The 20,854-nt window shown below is 44.3% G+C and overlaps 2 protein-coding genes across 2 annotated transcripts; both read right to left on the minus strand.

Annotated features, from left to right (window-relative positions):
• Positions 1 to 450: 450 nt before the first annotated feature.
• LOC134464299 (zinc finger protein 829-like) lies at positions 451 to 7,403 on the minus strand. The gene is made up of 11 exons (XM_063217768.1): positions 7,274 to 7,403; positions 6,829 to 6,900; positions 5,745 to 5,837; positions 5,361 to 5,540; positions 4,806 to 4,876; positions 4,386 to 4,443; positions 4,145 to 4,241; positions 3,380 to 3,447; positions 2,235 to 2,517; positions 1,581 to 1,971; positions 451 to 1,412 (listed from the first exon to the last, which is right to left on the minus strand). The coding sequence occupies exons 2-11, from the start codon at positions 6,838 to 6,840 to the stop codon at positions 830 to 832; spliced, it is 1,836 nt and encodes a 611-aa protein (XP_063073838.1). The 5' UTR covers positions 6,841 to 6,900; positions 7,274 to 7,403; the 3' UTR covers positions 451 to 829.
• A 3,491-nt stretch (positions 7,404 to 10,894) lies between these two features.
• LOC134464300 (zinc finger protein 883-like) lies at positions 10,895 to 19,062 on the minus strand. The gene is made up of 7 exons (XM_063217769.1): positions 19,006 to 19,062; positions 18,315 to 18,494; positions 16,231 to 16,243; positions 15,968 to 16,057; positions 14,736 to 14,803; positions 13,586 to 13,844; positions 10,895 to 13,325 (listed from the first exon to the last, which is right to left on the minus strand). Exons 1-7 carry the CDS (start codon positions 19,060 to 19,062, stop codon positions 11,932 to 11,934), a joined length of 2,061 nt encoding a protein of 686 aa, XP_063073839.1. The 3' UTR covers positions 10,895 to 11,931.
• Positions 19,063 to 20,854: the final 1,792 nt, after the last annotated feature.

Below are 20,854 nucleotides of genomic sequence, written 5' to 3' on the forward strand. Positions count from 1 at the left end.
CATTATTTTTAAAAACACGCATTTTGTGCATTAATAACGTGAAACTCAATTACCCAGAATGCTGCACGTGAGCTCTCTACCCGGGTGATTCTGGAAAACAAACATGGCGGCAACTCGCTTTACTACCTTAATAATGTGTTAATCCGACGCTAGATTTCTTAACTGATGAAAATCGAAGGCAGAAATCAACATTGTAGTGTCTAAATATGAGGTCGATTGGTCTATTTGTGGCGTACATCACGATCGGCTGAGTTGTTGGCCTCACGTTTGTCAGTTAGCCTGTGGCTAGGCTACTTTTCGCCAACGTTAGCATCCGGTTTAGTATAGAAAGGCTATGCTTGCACGCATTCGCTCCGTAGTCTGCCGCCTGGTGGCCACAGGAAGGAACAATTTAAAGACAGCGTTTCAGACGGACAACAATTGAATGAAAGCGTTTCAGACGGACGGAAATTTAATGAAAGCGTTTCAGACGGACGGACGGACGGACAGACAGACCCTGTTATAGGGACGCATCTAAAAAAGATCTTAAACTCTTAGTCGTGTGCAAAAACTTGAACAGGGCGTAGGTGCGTTAATCATGTTATGACAGAAGGTATTCATGGCTGAACATTGCTACAAAATTGGAAACAAGACTCCAAGAACAGGAACGAAGGGAGCTATTGCTATTGTTCACATCGATGGGCTTACGGTCTTGTATACTTAAGATGTTGCCGTTGGAGTGAGTCTGGGAGCAGAGCTCGTATGCTGTTTGCACTGACGGGGGGGGGTTTCTCTCATGTATGTGCAGTGGTAGGGTTTCACTCATGTATGTGCAGTGGTAGGGTTTCTCTCATGTATGTGTAAGCTGGTGTCGTCTAAGTGCTTCTGGGCGCTGAAAACTTCTCTCACAGTGTTTGCAGAGATGAGCTTTCTGTCCAGTGTGAATGAGCTGGTGTGCTTTGAGATTCCATGATCCTGTAAAACATTTACCACACTGACCACAGCTGTATGGCTTCTTTCCAGAGTGAATAAGCTGGTGTGCTTTGAGATTCCCTGTCTGCGTGAAACATTTACCACACTGTTCACAGCTGTATGGTTTCTCTCCTGTGTGAGTGAGCTGGTGTGCTTTGAGGTGCCCCGCGTGTGTAAACCTTTTCCCGCACTGTCCACATGGATGGGCTTTCTGTCCAGTGTGAATGAGCTGGTGTGCTTTGAGACTCCCTGATTCTGTAAAACATTTACCACACTGTCCACAGCTGTATGGCCTCTCTCCTGTGTGAATGAGCTGGTGTACTTTGAGATTCCACACCTGGGTAAAACATTTACCACACTGTTCACATTGATGGGCTTTCTGTCCGTTGTGTGTAAGTTGGTGTAGTCCGAGGCTCCCTGCCTGTGTAAAACATTTACCACACTGTTCACAGCTGTATGGCCTCTCTCCAGAGTGAATGAGCTGGTGTGCTTTGAGGTGCACCGTCTGGATAAAACATTTGCCGCATTCTTCACATTGATGGGGTCTCCGTCCGGTGTGTGTGAGCTGGTGTCGTTTGAGATAATCTGCTGATGAAAAACATTTCCCACACTGTCCACATTGATGGGGCTTCTGTCCGGTGTGAATGAGCTGGTGCAGTTTGAGAGTATCTGCCCGTGAAAAACATTTCCCACACTGTTTGCATTGATGGGGTTTCTCTGCTGTATGTGTAAGCTGATGTCGTTTAAGTTGTGTTGATGTACTAAAACCTTTCCCACACTGTCTGCACTGATTGGGGTCGCCTCCATCTTCAATGCGCTGGCGCTTCTTCAAACTCCTCTTTGTAGCAGAAGGTTTTGCGATGACAGAAAAATGAGGTGGTTTCCCTTGATGGATTTGCTGGTGTGCTTTTAGAGTTTTCAGGTTACTGAAGCTCTTGTCAACACCAGAACAGAGATGCTTCTCCAATGTAGTCTCTGGGAGGGCAGATGACAAGGCAGGCTGGAATTCTCCTTCTGTTCCTGCACCATAAACACAACACAATTGGAAATCTTCATATTATGTATCCCTGCACAGATATATACATACATCCCCTGATTAAAAACTGTACATAATGATATTAAGATTTTACTCAAGATTCAATCTACAGATGCTTAAATAAAAGGTAATCATGGCTGTATCGATGTGGTCATTGCCACCAAATAAGAAACAAGACACAAGACACCTTCCAGGATGTTTCTGTGTGTGAGTGAGTGAGTGAGTGATTGAGTGAGTGAGTTCTTACCAGTTTTGGGGTTTTCTCCATCCGTGTTATTCTTGTGGTCTTTATTTTTTTGGAGACCTTGTGTTGCACAGCAATCGACCACTTGCACTGATAACCTCCTGTACTTCACCAAGGACAGTGGATCTGGAGGGAACTGGCTCATAGCAGAACTGACGACTGGAGCCACGTCTGAGCTGACGACTGGAGCCAGGTCTGAGCTGACCACTGGAGCCACGTCTGAACTGACGACTGGAGCTGTGTCTGAACTGACGACTGGAGCCACGTCTGATTTTTCATCTTCTTCCTAATGCCCGACAATGAAGGACAGGAATTGGTCATTTTCAAACAGTTTCAGTAACTAATGCGTTAATATTCTCCTTGTAATCTCAGGTCATTTCATTCACACTATGGCTGTATCTCAAAGTCAAGGATCCTGGCCTTGCTAGGACGTGAAACGTTCAGTGATTGGATATTCTTTTGGTGAACTCCACTGAGTATCCAATTACTGGGCGTTTCACGTCCTAGACCTTGACTTTGAGATACAGGGTGCGTTCCAATATGCAACTTTGCGTCCTCCACATTTGCTTGGGGTCTCGCCCCGCCTCCAGGCCCCTCCTCTGTGGAGAAAACAATAAAGTGTTTGGGGGACTATTCTTCATTCACCATCCAGTTTGCAAATGAGAAATTTACTTTACAATTGAGCTCTTGCAAGATATTGAAATATAATGCTGTTGTTAGTGATGTCATCATGACATATTACTTCCTGGTACGAGGATCAGTGTACCGTACAGAATCAGTGTACCGTTAATGGAGGACAGGGGGTAAACAGAATCAGTGTACCGTATGGTATTGACATGAGTATGTGTATCGAAGAAGTGTTGGGCTAATAGCAGTAGCAGTATCTTTGGATACCTACAAACAACCATTTCAAAAATGTCCACTTTATTATGTCCGCCAAGGACGTTATGTTTTTGGTTGCGTTGGTTTGTCTGTTTGTCTATCAGCAGGATAACGAAGAAGGCAGAAAGACTTGGAAAAATAGGGTGTAACATTGTCAAATGTTCTATCAAACAGCTTCCTTGACGGAGGTCTGCACTCTCTGAGTGCATAGTTACATATAAAACTGGTCTCATAATAACTTCAGTAACAGTGAACAGTCACTCTACCTGTACTGGTTCAGCTTTAATGTCTGCAGATGAGGCGGTGATCTGTTCTGGGGCAGAGTCAGTTTCATCTACAGGACAAATCAAAAACAGATCAACAACAATTAAAAGCACAAATGGTCTTGTTTGGCAGAACAGTTCAGTTAAGTGCACAAGATTGTAACAAACGTCTATTGGTCAGCAAACATTTGTTTTCCGACTAGCAAAATCAAAGGGGAACAAAAGAAGATGAACTCATATCTCAGTTTCTATTGAACCCAGACCTCTGGAGTATCCACCACCATGGGCTCTGACTACGACACTAAGGTCACTTTCAAAGCAAAGCGGTGGAAACATCGTGGGACGGAATCGCTTTTTACCGGCGGTGGTGAAAATACATGGAAACATATCTCTCCTTCCACACCAACCGGCGGTAGTCTAGGTTTCATTTGAAAGAAGGCCTCTGGTGTATCCACCACCATGGGCTCTGAGTATGACACTTAGGTGTCAAGACAGTCTAAGGCCCTCGGTACGCTTGCTGCAGAATACGCGAGCGCAAGCACGATTCGTGCATGAACGTGTTATTAACATGCGTATTGCATTTCAATTTCACGCGCATCAGATACTGCATCCATACACGTGCGTTTCATGCGATATCTTCAAAATCTCTGGGGACGAGCGCAAGGAAGTTCCACGCGAGTGTTTTCCGGCAGTTCTGGACACGTCAGATCTGGACTTGGCAAACTGTTCAGCAAGAAGATGTGTGTGTGTGGTGTATGTGTGTCATACCAGATTGAGTACACTGGTATCCATGAGCAACAGCAGCGTCATCTTGTTCCTCTTTGATGCAGATGTCTACATTCTGCAGTGGACCGTCCTCCTCTTTCTGCAAAATACATGGGAAATATTACTGTGTGTGTATGTGTGAGTGAGTGAGCGAGAGAGAGAGAGAGAGAGAGGGAGAAAGGAAGCGAGAGAGCGAGAGAGAGAGAGAGAGATGGAGAGAGAGAGAGCAAGTGGGTTTACATACCACCACATCGGCCTGGCTCTCTCCTTCCTGCAGTCCATCAGTCACTTCCTGAATCGTCCTGCAGGAAACACAGATCTCTGAGGTCAAAGTTCAAATGTTATTTGACAGTTGATGTCAGCGTTCAATGGGGTGCCAAAGTCACACCCTTCTTCTTACTGATCATGGGTCATAACTCTAACAACTTTAAATGGAAGTAAATTGAGTGAATCAAGCTCAACCCTGATTGATTGATGTGTCCTGGATTTCACACATGGCAGCAGTGAATTTTAAACATTTGGGTTGCCATCGGAAGACCAGTTGTTTTCGGCAGACTAGAAAATACATTTTTGTTTTTTGAGCAAGAGAAGAGAAGATAGACTACATGCGTCTCACATATTTGAAGTGAACCGTAGCTGAAGGCGAGCAGTGTCGTGTGTGTACCTGCAACTACTCTGGTGGCTCTGCAGCTGCTGTTGCAGGTCCGTCAGTTTATTCGTCAGGATTGCAATACTCTGCAGAAAATAACACACTCAGTCAATGTACATCCATCAAATCATACATAATGACTGTATGATAACACAGTTCCTCCCATTCTCTCTTATTTATTTTTTTACCTGTGTTTAACTCATTCTAGCCTAAGCCCTTTTTGGGAAAGGGTGCCCTCTGCCTATTAAATCCTAAATATCTCAGCCTCCGAAGCACATACAAACATGAAATAAGTTACATTTAAAAGCTAGGTCCTCAAAAAAACGAAAATGGGTTAAATGAGGGGAAATGTGTTGTTTTTCAACTGGGACAACACACTAGCAGCTCATTTCTACATTCCATATATATCCATTAATTCCATATATCTTACGAAATGGAAAAGGACAATGTTGCAGTTGGTTTGAAGTAAAATGGACCCATTTTAGGGCCCACAGTGGCAGTTATCATATTTATCTTCATATCATTCTCACTCACGCACACGCACGCACACGCACACGCACACACACACACCTGCTCGGCTTGTGTTAAAGAGTCGTCTTTCTCCTCCAGTTTTTTCTGTAGTTCATCCACCTGGAGCTTCAGCTGCCGGTTTGACTCCACCTGCTCTGATTGGCTCCTTCCATTCTCAGCTGCCCTTTCTTCCAGACGATGGATTAACCTGCACAGAGTTGTGTTCCTCTGGACCTCACTCTGATTGAAACACACACGCATGCGCACACACACACACAAACACGCACTCAAGCATGCACACACACACAGAGTTGCTTGTTACACAGCACAACCAGTAATAAAATGAAAGTGAAAAGTGTTGGGGTTTGAAAGTGTTTTTTTGTGCAAGATGTGTGGATTACCTTGCCAGCTATTTAGTTTCTGATGACACACAGGGTTTCCTACCTTCAATGCTTCTGTGATGAATTGGCTGGCCTTCTCAAGGTCACTACAGGCTTGTTTGTGACTGGCATCAACATGGTGGAAAATGGCATTTATCTACAATCAAATGCATATAGGTAGATATTGGGGTTGGTTGTCACATTTATTCATTTAAGGATTTTTGTCTTGTTTATTTCCAGAATCCATGCTACCCATTCCCCAATGTTACCTTTTTCATGAATATTTACCACCACCATCAAATTCAAAGTGTTCATTATGACTGGAAAAATGGCACTTTTCATACATGAAAAGGGGGGATCTTCTCCATGGTCCGCCATTTTGAATTTCCAGAAATAGCCATTTTTAGCTGTAAAACTGACTGTACTTCATCCATAGTATAAAATATTAGTTTATTACTTAGTAAACTTTCATGAAAAGATCAAATTTGGCAATAGGCAACCCAGTTTCAATGAGCAGCATAGTTGGAGTACCCTTTTTGACCATTTCCAGCACAGTGTCCCTTTAAATCTAATATTGCAGGAAAACCATTTCTATACCAATCCAATGTTTCATGCGTCAGGTACATTTGTAGGCCTATAGATGAGGTGGAACAATTGCACACAGGGCCCCTGGGCAAGACACTTCTAGGCCCCCCTACACAGCTTGCCAAGCCCACAATAAGTCCCCCACCACCAATACGGGAGGGCCTGGGCCCCGGGGCAGGTGCCCTGCTCGCTCTCTCTATAGCTCTGCCCCTGGTCATAGATGATCCCATATAATTCCTCAATTCATAGTTTTGTGGCGCTGCTGGAAGGCCAAAATGTGTACAATTAATAAATAAATAAACACATGACATGAATGATTGGAATAGTTGAAAATGTGGGCAATTCATCTATAACCCATAAAAATTAATCATTATTGATGGAGTTATGGAAATCAACTTTTTCATAATACCGGTAGGCCTATGCTGCCGGGACCTGTAGAATGGCCTGTCAAAAACGTGACTACATTTGTGGTGTTAATTCTGAGGTTAATTATTCTTTCTCAGGGAGTCAGCTGACTTCCATTCACTCGACAAGGGGTGGGATAATAATTCATCTCCACTCACCTCATACTCCATTGGTGTATACTTTAACGTAATGCGTCTTGGGCTGGGACTTCAAGACATCGAGTCAGGGCGCTAAAAAAAATGGTTATGGTTGAATACCTTGGAAATTAGGCTACCTGAACATAGCATTAGCACAGTATATCGTAGCACCAAATTTCCGTTTCCTTGTACTGTTCGGAACACATTTAGCCCGCTCTCTCAGTTACATCACAATCTAATTTCATCCCAGAACGTGGACAGTGACCGTGGACCACCAGACTAGGCTACAGTAAGGCGGATTTCACCCGCGTTTCATCGGAGTATGTTGCAGCTGGGACCAAGGAGGTCTACATAAGTTACTTACTTTACTGTATCATTGGCTGGGACTGAAGACACAAAACGGTAGCCTATCATGAAAGTGAGCATAACGTGGGGAAAAACAATGTACCGTTTGTAATTGTTTTACCTGTAGGTCTCGTGTGTTACAGGACTTGCTTGTGAAGTTTCCTCTGTCTGCGCGTTTGCTTCTTCTACGAATCAATCCACATGCGCTGGTCCGGGATACGTTTTCCCAGTGTTTAGCGCCTCCTGCTGGAAACTCCAAGGACCGCTCCACTCCAAATGAATAATAATAATAATGCTGTATGTCAACTAGCCAAATGTTGGTGATATTTCACTTTGACTAGTAGAAAAGATTTGACACATTCGTGAGACTGTATTTGGCTAGTAATGAAAGTAAAAAAAAGCTAAAGTTAGTAGGCCTAATACTAACATCCACTATTGGCTGGTGATGAAGAAAGTTGATTTCAGTGATGATAATAATAATAATAATAATAATAATAATAATAATAATAATAATAATAACAACAACAACAACAACACTAAGTACTGGAAAAAAAATCACAAAACTACTGTAGGCCTACAGCATTATGAAAACATACAATAGAATAATTAGAGGTGAAGTGAAGTGTATTAGTATAGTCTCTGCAACACAAAAAGACAACCATAACCTTTGTTACCATAGCAATCCTACCAGGGCCGCAGAAGAAAACCGTTTTTCTCCCAGTCCTTTTCAGTCCAGACATTGACCTGAAACACTTTTAATAATATCAACCATCAGACCTCAAACCTCACACACAGTCAGTGAATTCACTTTGCCAGAATGTTATCTGTATTTATTTACTCTCTCAAAATTACATTTCAGCATATTCTAGCTCTGTAATAAGGAACCAAATTACTAAAGGAGGTATATGATCAGTTAGAACCTGAAACTGAAAAATGTCTGTGCAGAAGCATATACATAGTGTAGAGGCGCATGGCTCCAACTAAACTGTATACATACGCCACATCTTCTGATGTAATCACCTGTCCTCCATTTTGTTTTGTGTCAGGAGGTGTTGCAGAGCCCCTGGCCATTACCACCACAGCTGTCGTTGGACCCCCTGGGTGAACTACTATGAGGAGTACTTCAACTGGTATGTGCCCTAAGTGAACTACTATGAGGAGTATACAGTATATCACGAAAGTGAGTACACCCCTCAAAGTTTTGCAGATTTTTGAGTATATCTTTTCACAGGAAAGCATTACAGAAATTTCACTTTGACACAATGATTAGTGACCTTTTAACAACATATTTAGCCGCTTAAATTTCTTTTTCACTCAGAAAAAAACAAAATACAGCCATTAATGTTTGAACATGTACTCACAAAAATGAGTACACCCCAGATTAAAATCCGGTAGAGAAGGGGCTGTGTTGGCTCGAATCGTCTCGAAATGAAAAGGAATGACAAGGGAGGTCATCAGTGTGCGTTTCAAACTTTCTTTGCATTGAACCTTTACATTTTGAGTCTGCATCTGGCTTAAATAGATTGGTGTGAGATTTGAATGCAATCCTATGGAGAATATCATGATCTGCTTCAGTAGTCACAGTGCATGTTGACATGTATGTTTCTTTTAGGTCTATTTCAGATTGCCAATGTTGACAGCATTCATGCATCCCCAAACCATGTCAGTCCCACTACCATGCTTGGCTTATGAGAGGATACACCTTTTTTTGTAAAACTCACTTGTTTACCACCACACATGCTTGACACCATCTAAAGCAAATTTGTTTATCTTGGTCTCAAGAGAGATGAACAGACCAAGGATATCGATCACTGGAACCATGTCGTGTGATCTGAAGAGACCAAGATAAACAAATTTGCTTTAGATGGTGTCAAGCATGTGTGGTGGTAAACAAGTGAGTTTTACAAAAAAGGTGTATCCTCTCATAAGCCAAGCATGGTAGTGGGACTGACATGGTTTGGGGATGCATGAATGCCGTCAACATTGGCAATCTGAAATACACCTAAAAGAAACATGCATGTCAACATGCACTGTGACTACTGAAGCAGATCATGATATTCTCCATAGGATTGCATTCAAATCTCACACCAATCTATTTAAGCCAGATGCAGACTCAAATTTAAAAGTTCAATGCAAAGAAAGGTTGAAACGCACACTGATGACCTCCCTTGTCATCCCTTTTCATTTTGTTTCATTTTGAGACGATTCGAGCCAACATAGCCCCTTCTCTACCAGATTTTAATCTGGGGTGTACTCACTTTTGTGAGTACATGTTCAAACATTAATGGCTGTATTTTGTTTCTTTCTGAGTGAACAAGAAATTTAAGCGGTTAAATATGTTGTTAAAAGGTCACTAATCATTGTGTCAAAGTGAAATGTCTGTAATGCTTTCCTATGAAAAGATATACTCAAAAATCTGCAAAACTGTGAGGGGTGTATTCACTTTCGTGATATACTGTAGTACTTCAACTGGTATGTGCCCTAAGTGAACTAGTATGAGGAGTATAGTACTTCAACTGGTATGTGCCCTAAGTGAACTACTATGAGGAGTACTTCAACTGGTATTTGGCCTAAGTGAACTAGTATGAGGAGTATAGTTCTTCAACTGGTATGTGCCCTAAGTGAACTACTATGAGGAGTATAGTACTTCAACTGGTATGTGGCCTAAGTGAACTACTATGAGGAGTATAGGACTTCAACTGGTATGTGCCTAAGTGAACTAGTATGAGGAGTATAGTACTTCAACTGGTATGTGGCCTAAGTTAACTAGTATGAGGAGTATAGTACTTCAACTGGTATGTGCCCTAAGTGAACTACTATGAGGAGTATAGTACTTCAACTGGTATGTGCCCTAAGTGAACTAGTATGAGGAGTATAGTACTTCAACTGGTATGTGCCCTAAGTGAACTACTATGAGGAGTATAGTACTTCAACTGGTATGTGCCCTAAGTGAACTAGTATGAGGAGTATAGTACCTCAACTGGTATGTGGCCTGGTACGCGAGGTAACTGGAAAACAATGTTTCTGAAAGGGGCGTTTGTGTCTCTACTCATGATACTGTGTTCTCTGTCCTTTGCATGTCATGTCCTATTTTATTTCTAATTTACTGCGTTTCTCTACTGTTGAAGTTGGGAGTTTTAGTCAGCAATATTCCTCATTCCTTCCCAATGTTTTTCATACCATGGGTGTCAACCTGAAAAAGAATGTTGAAAATAAGTTTTTGCCTAAATAAATGGCTCTGAATATAAACACAGATTGCCTGCTTACATCTTTACTCTTTATGAACAATTTACCTGTACAAGAGAGAATCTACACATGGAAAAATGTATTTAAAAAAAAAAAACGTGAAAATATACTTTTGCGCATAATTCCAATAATAGATTTGAAAATGAAGGGTTTCAGTGCCACGGACAGCAGCATGTGTCCCCTGAACATTCACCAGGTACGGGGTACAGTACAGTTGGAGGTGGTCAATAACAACAGGGAACAACATTATCATTACTGAGTAACATGATCAACTTTGAAACAAAGAAAAGAAAACGCCTGTATTGTTGTGCTCAGAGACAAGCACATATACATTGTACTGTAGGTACAAGGGGGGTGTGCTGTTTAATTCGATACCTGTTGGAGGACAGACAAAGACATTGTGGGACTCTAGTCTATGTTTAGCCATGTCTTTCACCCACCTACCACCTCTTGCTCTGGCTTTCCTTGTCAGTCGTGTGTGTGTGTGTGTGTGTGTGTGTGTGTGTGTGTGTGTGTGTGTGTGTGTTAACGCTATGAGAAGGTTCTAGACCTGGAGCATCTTAGAAACACCCAATACTCTCCACCAGAGGGAGTCCTAGACAGGGCAGAATGCAAGTGCACGTCTACTCTATGTTTAGCGTGTGTGTGTCTACTATAGGCCAGATCAGTGCCATGTACACGTAGTCTATATGTACTGTACATGTACGGTATGCATCTGTTTGCATGTGTGTACTGTGTGTGTGTGTCTGCGTGTACAGTATGTCTATTTGCATGTCTGCGTCTATACTGTGTACAGTACATGTACGGTGTGCATCTGTTTGCATGTGTGGGTGTTGTGTAGTCCAGATCAGTGGCATGCAGACTAGGGTTGCCACTTGCCCCATTGCTCCCTGATTGTCACGGTTGTAAATGGTTTATCCAGGGTGAAAAATAAGAGCTTTCTTGGACTTTTTTTTGTTGTTGCCTTCTTCTAGGTCAAGATTCCATGTTCAACGCGTAATATTACGATTGGGAATGTGCCGTGTCTACCAGCTGTTTTTGTTCACAAAAGAGCGATTAGTAGACAACAAGTAATACACAATAGATTGAAACAGGACCTCGTAATGTTTGCTATTGTCATTGATAACTTTCTGCCCCGTGTTGGTGTGTGCAGGCGCACTGTGAATATGAAACCCATCTATAGATTGAAAGAAAAACAATGCAGGAACCAGAATAAAAAGAAAAAAGATCTTAAACTTTTAGCCGTGTGCTGGGTGTAGGTGCGTTGATCATGTTATGACAAAAGGTAATCATGGCTGTATCAATGTGAACATTGCTACAAAATTAGAAACAAGAATCCAAGAAAAGGAACGAAGGCAGCTATTGCTATTGTTCACATCGATGAGCTTTCTCTCTTGTGTGCTTAAGATGGTACCGTTGGAGTGAGTCTGGGAACAGAGCTCGCCGTATGCTGTTTGCACTGACGGGGGGGTTTCTCTCATTTATGTGCAGTGGTAGGGTTTCACTCATGTATGTGCAATGGTAGGATTTCTCTCATGTGTGTGTAAGCTGGTGTCGTCTAAGTGCTTCTGGGTACTGAAAACTCATCTCACACTGTTTGCATTGATGGGGCCTCTCTCCTGTGTGAATGAGCTGGTGTTGTTTGAGATGCCCTGATTCTGTAAAACATGTACCACACTGTCCACAGCTGTATGGCCTCTCTCCAGTGTGAGTGAGCTGGTGTACTTTGAGGTGCACCGCTTGTGTATACCTTTTCCCGCACTGTCTACATTGATGGAGTTTCTGTCCGGTGTGAATGAGCTGGTGTCGTTTGAGATTCCCTGATTCTGTAAAACATTTACCACACTGACCACAGCTGTATGGCCTCTCTCCAGAGTGAATACGCTGGTGTGCTTTGAGATTACACGCGTGTGTAAACCTTTTCCCGCACTGTCCACATTGATGGAGTTTCTGTCCGGTGTGAATGAGCTGGTGTACTTTGAGGTGCCCCGTCTGTGTAAAACATTTACCACACTGTTCACAGCTGTATGGCCTCTCTCCTGTGTGAGTGAGCTGGTGTGCTTTGAGCTTACACACCTGTGTATACCTTTTCCCGCACTGTCTACATTGATGGAGTTTCTGTCCGGTGTGAATGAGCTGGTGTCGTTTGAGATTCCCTGATTCTGTAAAACATTTACCACACTGACCACAGCTGTATGGCCTCTCTCCAGAGTGAATACGCTGGTGTGCTTTGAGACTCCCTGTCTGGGTGAAACATTTACCACACTGTTCACAGCTGTATGGCCTCTCTCCTGTGTGAGTGAGCTGGTGTGCTTTGAGGTTCCACGCGTGTCTAAACCTTTTCCCGCACTGTCCACATTGATGGGGTTTCTGTCCGGTGTGAATGAGCTGGTGTACTCTGAGGCTCCCTGCCTGTGTAAACCTTTTACCACACTGTCCACATTGATGGGGTGTCTGTCCGGTGTGAGTGAGCTGGTGTAGTCTGAGGCTCCCTGCCACTGTAAAACATTTGCCGCACTCTTCACATTGATGGGGTTTCTGTCCGGTGTGAGTGAGCTGGTGTAGATTGAGAGTATCTGCCCGTGAAAAACATTTTCCACACTGTTTGCATTGATGGAGTTTCTCTTTTGTATGTGTAAGCTGATGTCGTTTAAGTTGTGTTGATGCACTAAAACCTTTCCCACACTGTCTGCACTGGTTGGGGTCCTCTCCATCTTCAATGCGCTGGCGCTTCTTCAAACACCTCTTTGTGGCGAAAGGTTTTGCGAAGACAGAGCAATGAGGTGGCTTTCCTTGATTGGTTTGCTTGTGTGCTTTTAGAGTTTTCACGTTACTGAAGCTCTTGTCAACACCAGAACAGAGATGCTTCTCCAATGTAGTCTCTGGGAGGGCAGATGACAAGGCAGGCTGGAATTCTCCTTCTGTTCCTGCACCATAAACACAACACAATTGGAAATCTTCATATTAGGTATCCCTGCACAGATATATACATACATCCCCTGATTAAAAACTGTACATGAATGATATTGAGATTTTACTCAAGATTCAAACTACAGATGTTTAAATAAAAGGTAATCATGGCTGTATCAATGTGGTCATTGCCACCAAATAAGAAACAAGACACAAGACACCTTCCAGGATGTTTCTGTGTGTGAATGAGTGAATGAGTGAGTGAGTGAGTTCTTACCAGTTTTTGAGTTTTCTCCATCTGTGTTATTCTTGCGGTCTTGTGTTTTTTGCTGGCCTTGTGTTGCACAGCAATCGACCACTTGCACTGATAACCTCCTGCACTTGACCAAGGACGGTGGATCTGGAAGGAACTGGCTCATTGCAGAACTGACGACTGGAGCCAGGTCTGAGCTGAGGACTGGAGCCACGTCTGAGCTGAGGACTGGAGCCAGGTCTGAGCTGACGACTGGAGCCAGGTCTGATTTTTCATCCTCTCCCTATAGCCCGGCAATGAAGGACAGGAAACAGGAAGTGGTCATTTTCAAACAGTTTCAGTAACTAATGCTTTAATATTCTCCTTGTAATCTCAGGTCATTTCATTCACACTACGGCTGTATCTCAAAGTCAAGGATCCTGGCCTTGGTAGGACGTGAAACGTTCAGTGATTGGATATTTTTTTGGTGAACTCCACTGAGTATCCAATCACTGGGCGTTTCACGTCCTAGACCTTGACTTTGAGATACAGGGTGCGTTCCAATATGCGACCTTGCGTCCTCCACTTGTGCTTGTGGCCTCGCCCCGCCTCCTGGCCCCTCCTCTGTGGAGAAAACAATTAAGTTTTTGGGGGACTATTCTTCATTCACCATCCAGTTTGCAAATGAGAAATTTACTTTACAATTGAGCTCTTGCAAGATATTGAAATACAATGCTGTTGTTAGTGATGTCATCATGACATATTACGAGGCCACAAGCACAACTGGAGGACGCAAGGTTGCATATTGGAACGCACCCACAGTTTATGCCTTTTGTCTTCAATGGAGGACAGGGGAAAACAGAATCAGTGTACCGTATGGTATCGACATGAGTATGTGTATCGAAGAAGTGTTGGACTAATAGCAGTAGCAGTATCTTTGGATACCTACAAACAACCATTTCAAAAATGTACGCTTTATTATGTCCGCCAAGGACGTTATGTTTTTGGTTGCGTTGGTTTGTCTGTTTGTCTATCAGCAGGATAACGAAGAAGGCAGAAAGACTTGAACAAAATAGGGTGTAACTGTCAAATGTTCTATCAAACAGCTCCCTTAGGTCTGCACTCTGAGTGCATTTCTAGTTTCATATAAAACTGGTCTCATAATAACTTCAGTAAAAGTGAACAGTCACTCTACCTGTACTGGTTCAGCTTTAATGTCTGCAGATGAGGAGGTGATCTGTTCTGGGGCAGAGTCAGTTTCATCTACAGGACAAAATCAATAACAGATCAACAACAACTAAAAGCACAAATGGTCTTGTTTGGTAGAACAGTTCAGTTAAGTGCACAGGATTGTAACAAACGTATTGGTCAGAAAGCATTTGTTTTCCAACTAGCAAAATCAAAGGGGAACAAAAGAAGATTAACTCATATCTCAGTTTCTATTGAACCCAGACCTCTGGAGTATCCACCACCATGGGCTCTGACTACGACACTAAGGCCGATTTCACACCAAAGCGGTGGAAGAATCGCGGGACTGAAGCGATTTTTACCAGCGGTGGCCAAAATACATGGAAACATATCTGTCCTTCCACACCAACTGGCGGTAGTCTAGGTTTCATTTGAAAGAAGGCCTCTGGTGTATCCACCACCATGGGCTCTGAGTATGACACTTAGGTGTCAAGACAGTCTAAGGCCCTCTGTACGCTTGCTGCAGAATACGCGAGCGCAAGCACGATTCGTGCATTAAAGGGACACTGTGTGAGATTTGTAGTTGTTTATTTCCAGAATTCATGCTGCCAATTCACTAATGTTACCTTTTTCATGAATACTTACCACCAGCATCATTTTCAAAGTATTCATTATGACTGGAAAAATTGCACTTTTCATACATGAAAAGGGGGATCTTCTCCATGGTCCGCCATTTTGAATTTCCAAAAATAGTAATTTTTAGCTGCAAAAATGACTGTGCTTGGACCATGCTAGAAAATATTTGTTTATTACTTAGTAAACTTTCATGTAAACATCAAATTTGGCAATAGGCAGCCCAGTTTCAACGAGTACCATAGTTGCAGTAACTTTTTTGACCATTTCCTGCACAGTGTCCCTTTAACGTGTTAACATACGTATTTCATTTCAATTTCACGTGCCTCATATACTGCATCCATACACGAGCGTTTTGTGCGATATTTCCAAAATCGCTGGGGGCAATCGTAAGGAAGACTGCGCACAGTTCCACGCGAGCGTTTTCCGGCAGTCGGTTGCTCGCGGTGACGCGCGTAATTTACAGCTTACAGCAAGCATACCAAGGGCCTAAGAAAGCCACAACCCCAGTGATGATCCAACAATCACACGTCAGATCTGGACTTGGCAAACTGTTCAGCAAGAACATGTGCAGTGGTAGATACAGTGCGTGTGTGTGTGTCATACCAGATTGAGTACACTGGTATCCATCAGCAACAGCTGCGTCATCTTCTTCCTCTTTAATGCTACATTCTGCAGTGGACCGTCCTCCTCTTTCTGCAAAACACATGGGAAATATTACACTGTATGGGAGAGCGAGAGAGAGAGAGAGAGAGAGAGAGAGAGAGAGAGAGAGAGAGTGAGTGAGAGAGAGAGAGTGAGTGAGAGCAAGTGGGTTTACATACCACCACATCGGCCTGGCTCTCTCCTTCCTGCAGTCCATCAGTCACTTCCTGAATCGTCCTGCAGGAAACACAGATCTCAGAGGTCAAAGTTCAAAGGTTATTTGACAGTTGATGTCAGCATTCAATTGGGGTGCCAAAGTCACAACCTTCTACTTACGGATCATGGGTCACAACTCGCAAAAAAATTAAATGGAAGTAAATGGAGCGAATCAAGCTCAACCCTGATGTGTCCTGGATTTCACATATGGAAGCAGTGAATTTTAAACATTTGGGTTGGCGTCGGAAGACCAGGTTTTTTTGGCGGGCTTGAAGTATTCAGCATGTGTGTGTGTGTGTGTGTGTGTGTGTGTGCGGAGAATATGGAGAGGCAGCCTTTAGCTTCTATTCTGCAAAGCTTTGGAACCAGTTTCCAGATGACAAAAAATGCACCCACGATTGATAGCTTTAAATCTAGACTCAAGACAAAGCTGTTCTCAGATGCTTTCCCCTAGATAAATTATATGGCATTCTTATTTTTATTCTTTACCATGTTTTATCTTAATGTTTTTAATGTCTTTGACTCTAATTTCTTTCTTTCTGTCTTTCTTGTTTCCTTTCTTTTGCTTGTGAAGCAGACAGAGTTGCACCTGTGTATGAAATGCGCTATACAAATAAACTTGCCTTGCGTGTGCGTGTGCCTGTGTGTGTGTACCTGCAACTAATCTGGTGGCTCTGCAGCTGCTGTTGCAGGTTTGTCAGTTCATTTGTCAGGATTGCAAAACTCTGCAGAAAATAAGCAAACACACTCAGTCAATGTACATCCATCAAATCATACATAATGACTGCAAGTAAGATGACACAGTTCCTGTGGTGGGTCAAAGTAGCTAGTACGTTGGTCTTTTCTACCAGCCAAACTGAATTTTCACCAGCATTTGGCTGCTTGGCAGCTGCTCATTTAGAGCCCTGCATATACCGTAAATCCTCTAATTGTGGCCTGTATTCCATTACTGGCCGGGATTCTAATATTGGCCGGTCTCGCGGTCGGCGGATGTAAATTGGGGCCGGTCTCTTGTACAGGCCGGGTCTAAAAATAGAATCAATGATTTATTTTCCGTTTACCGGATATCTCACGTTGTTCTCAAAACTGTAATCATTAAGCTGGTTAACATTAGACATAGTTCCTCACTTCGAAAAAGGACTCATTTGCTACTATAAAAACAAACGGTGCACACGCCAAAGACTAGTTATTACATGTGAGCAGTGTGTTAATATCAGCTGTGTGAGAGCGACCGCTTCGGTCAGCTTTCCTGAAGACGTGTGGGTAACCTATAGCAACAACACGAGCCCGGAATACAGCCGGAGGCAGAGCGCGCCCATACAGAAAGACATTTTGCCTTGGTTGCAAAGTTGTGAGAGCCCTCGTCGTAAATGCATTTGGCAGTCAAACTTTTACTATGCGTTGCCAGTGGAGGAAAATAGAAGGCACGCTACAGTATTAGACAATAATATGGCTACCTCGCTTAACCTTCATATTTCAGTAACGTACGCATAGAGATTGCTTCAGGCTACGGACCGGAGACAGAAATTGCATGTATATTTCCCCGACATTTGGCTGCAGCAAGAAACAGGTTGCCTTGCGAAGTGGAGTAAAATAGGGAGTGAAACAGTCGCAGATATTGGAATACGACCGTCAATGTTGTTGCCGCATGTCACGTCCATAAGCTCAAGGCAAGAGCGGGGGGGAAAGACAAACAGAGGAGGAAGGGACACACGCCTCGTGAGTAAAAAATGGGCCGACGATGGTCTCCTAGTCATTCGCACCATACCGTAACTATTATGGTAACTGTAGCCTACTTTTTCAGTAAATGAACCAAGTATTTTATTGGTTCAAAATACGGTAGACACATGGTTTTATTCATTCCATTGGTAGTCTGTTTTGCTTACATAGGAATATTGGCCTGTCTCTAATTCTGGCCTCCTTCCAATTATGGCCTGGTCCAAGATGCACTTGAGTAAATACAGGCCCCGGCCAATATTTGAGGATTTACGGTATCCACTAATTCCATACATCTTACAAAATGGGAAAGGAAAATTTAACACACACACACACGCGCACACACGCACGCACACACACACGCGCACACACACACCTGTTTGGCTTGTGTTAAGGAGTTATCTTTGTCCTCCAGTTGTTTCTGTAGTTCATCCACCTGGAGCTTCAGCTGCCGGTTGGACTCCACCTGCTCTGATTGGCTCCTTCCATTCTCAGCTGCCCTCTCTTCCAGACGGTGGATTAACATGTGCAGGGTTGTGTTCCTCTGGACCTCACTCTGATTGAAACACACACACACACACACGCACGAACACGCACACGCACACGCACACGCACTTGCTTGGTACACAGCACAACCAGTAATAAAATGAAACGTGAGTTCTATATCGTTCCTCCTGACCGCCAGAGGCGGTGCTTACAGCACATGGATATCCATGCACGTCAGTGCAGGTCGAGTACTTAGTAACAACAAATTCACTTGTGACCTGGGTGACGTCACCCGGTGACCCCGGGGTCGGGGTCAAAAGAGCAACGCACCCAGGAAATGTCCTCTTTTCATTTCTCGCGTATCATCGCAGGTCGCGAGTGCTGTGAAATGTAACATTACTGGATTTTGGACTAGCGCCTGTCGGTTTCGTTACCCTCGGGATTGGGGCTGTGTTTTTACATCCCCCAAGAAACTGCGCTTTGGTCCCCTTCGTTTTCCTCAGATGTCCCATGTTTGCGTGGAGGTAAAGGTAATGCGTTGCCTCATTGCCGAGTGTCCTCGCTCGATTGAGCTAAGCTACCTGTTGTATCCCTCGCCCCGACGCGGTGTTCACGCCGCTGATGGCTTCCACCGGCATTTCATTTGAAGGTAGGCCGTGTTGTTAATATCTTATTTCTGTCGCCGCTTGGTTCCAACTTTCCAGCGGTGTTTCCCGCCGCTGTTTTGTTTGGTAAGCGGTTGTGGTTAACGTCGCCTCTCTGTTGGCTGACTGAACTGCTTGTTAGACCATGGCGTTTGCGTGATGTTGGTGCGCCGCTGTCGTTTGCTTAATTCAGATTTCGTTGATTCTCGCTTTGTTTCCAGTGTTCCCCCGCTGGTTTTGTTTAATAAGCGGTTATGGCGCACGACTCCTCCTCAGTTTATAGTTCGATCCTTGCTCAACTATTTGAACTGTTGCAACGTTGCTAACTTATTGGTAATACGCTAGTGTACTTGCGCCTTCAGCCTGTGCCTGTCCACGGGCTGGCTTGCGTTGGCGCATTCTGTTAAGTTCTAGTATTGCCGTTACTTACGTACTCGTTTGACATTACGGCTTCCTTGTCTGCGTGGCGGTGGTTCATCTACAATTTGCATTGCCCCGGTGTTCTCGCCAAAGGGCCCTCGCACCGCTACATGCCAGCTCCATTGTTTACATGGTTAGTCTGCACTTGACGCTAGTGTCTCCCTACTGGGCCACGCACCGTTCTATTATTCTGTTACCATGTTTAGTATTATGGTATTATTGTATTCTGCCAACTGCCTGTGTACTCACTCAGTTGTCACCTGGTCGTTTGTTTGCTTGTCTCCTCGTTGGGGTGCCTCCGCCCCTGTGATGTGTATCTGCCATGCAATTGTATTGCTGTGCATTTCTTACGGCCTAGTGATGTTGGCTGTGGTTATGTTCCCTGCTGTGAGTCGCTTTGGTTGGACAGCGCCTGCCCAGTGCCAACCGCAATGTGCAGTTTGTGTCATTGCTTGCTTGTCAGCTTGGTGTCCTCGCCTGTCTGCTGGCGCCTTGTTGGCTACACTCGGGGTGCCCTCGCCCCGGTGTTGTGTATTTGCAGTGTTCTCTCGGCGCAGTGTCTTCACCTCACTGCTGACTTCATTATTGACCGCCATTGGGGTGCCCTCGCCCCCTGGGTTGTGTATTTGCAGTGCTTACTTGTCAGCGCGGTGTCCTCGCCTGCCTGCTGACTTCCTTACTGTCCACCATTGGGGTGCCCTCGCCCTTGGTGTATATTTTGCATTGTGTGCTTACACGCAGGTGTTTTGGCTGCCATTGGGGTGCCCTCGCCCCCTGGGTTGTGTATTTTCAGTGCTTACTTGTCAGTGCTGTGTCCTCGCCTACCTGCTGACTTCCTTACTGACCACCATTGGGATGCCCTCACCCCTGGTGTGTATTTTGCATTGTCTGCTTGTGTACGCATGTGTTTTGACTGCCGTTGGGGTGCTCTCGCCCCTTCTATGTGTTTTTTCTCAGTGTTTGCTCGCCTGCCTGGTGTCCTCGCCTCCCTGCTGGCTTACTTATTGACTTCCGTTGGGGTGCCCTCGCCCTAGTGTGTATGTTGCATTGTTTGCTTGTCAGCCCAGTGTCCTCGGCTGCCTACCGACTTCCATGTTGGCTACCGTGTTGGGTTTTTTCCCACTGCTGCGCCGACTGCTGGGTGGTCCTGGAGATGGATGTCGACCCTCACAAGTGCCCCTCCTTCCTGGGAACGCCTGTGGCGGGGTTTAACCTGCTTGGCCTGTGCAGCCTGCATGTTGCTGGGCCATGTGTGGGCCCTCCGCCTGACGCGCGCCGCTGGGTGGACGTGGTGTTGGCTGTTTGGAGTGTTGGACGTTCTACCTCCCCTCCTCTAGCCTCCTGCTCGGAGGGCACAGGGTGGCAG

This window comes from Engraulis encrasicolus, chromosome 15 (assembly GCF_034702125.1).
Source record: "Engraulis encrasicolus isolate BLACKSEA-1 chromosome 15, IST_EnEncr_1.0, whole genome shotgun sequence".
Lineage (NCBI taxonomy): Eukaryota > Metazoa > Chordata > Actinopteri > Clupeiformes > Engraulidae > Engraulis > Engraulis encrasicolus.

What these genes read in the sequence shown, in the direction of transcription:
- LOC134464299 (XM_063217768.1), bottom strand. An exon ending in TGGAGAAAACCCCAAAACTG is followed by an intron (nt 1,972 to 2,234) that starts GTAAGAACTCAC and finishes TTTATGGTGCAG; the next exon opens with GAACAGAAGGAGAATTCCAG. An exon ending in CTCATTCACACCGGACAGAA is followed by an intron (nt 1,413 to 1,580) that starts GCCCCATCAATG and finishes CTCTGGAGAGAG; the next exon opens with GCCATACAGCTGTGAACAGT.
- LOC134464300 (XM_063217769.1), bottom strand. Translation starts at nt 19,062, where the DNA reads ATGCCGGTGGAAGCCATCAGCGGCGTGAACACCGCGTCGGGGCGAGGG. An exon ending in CGGGGCGAGGGATACAACAG is followed by an intron (nt 18,495 to 19,005) that starts GTAGCTTAGCTC and finishes TGTTTCAATCAG; the next exon opens with AGTGAGGTCCAGAGGAACAC. An exon ending in ATACCAGTGTACTCAATCTG is followed by an intron (nt 14,804 to 15,967) that starts GTATGACACACA and finishes TTTGTCCTGTAG; the next exon opens with ATGAAACTGACTCTGCCCCA.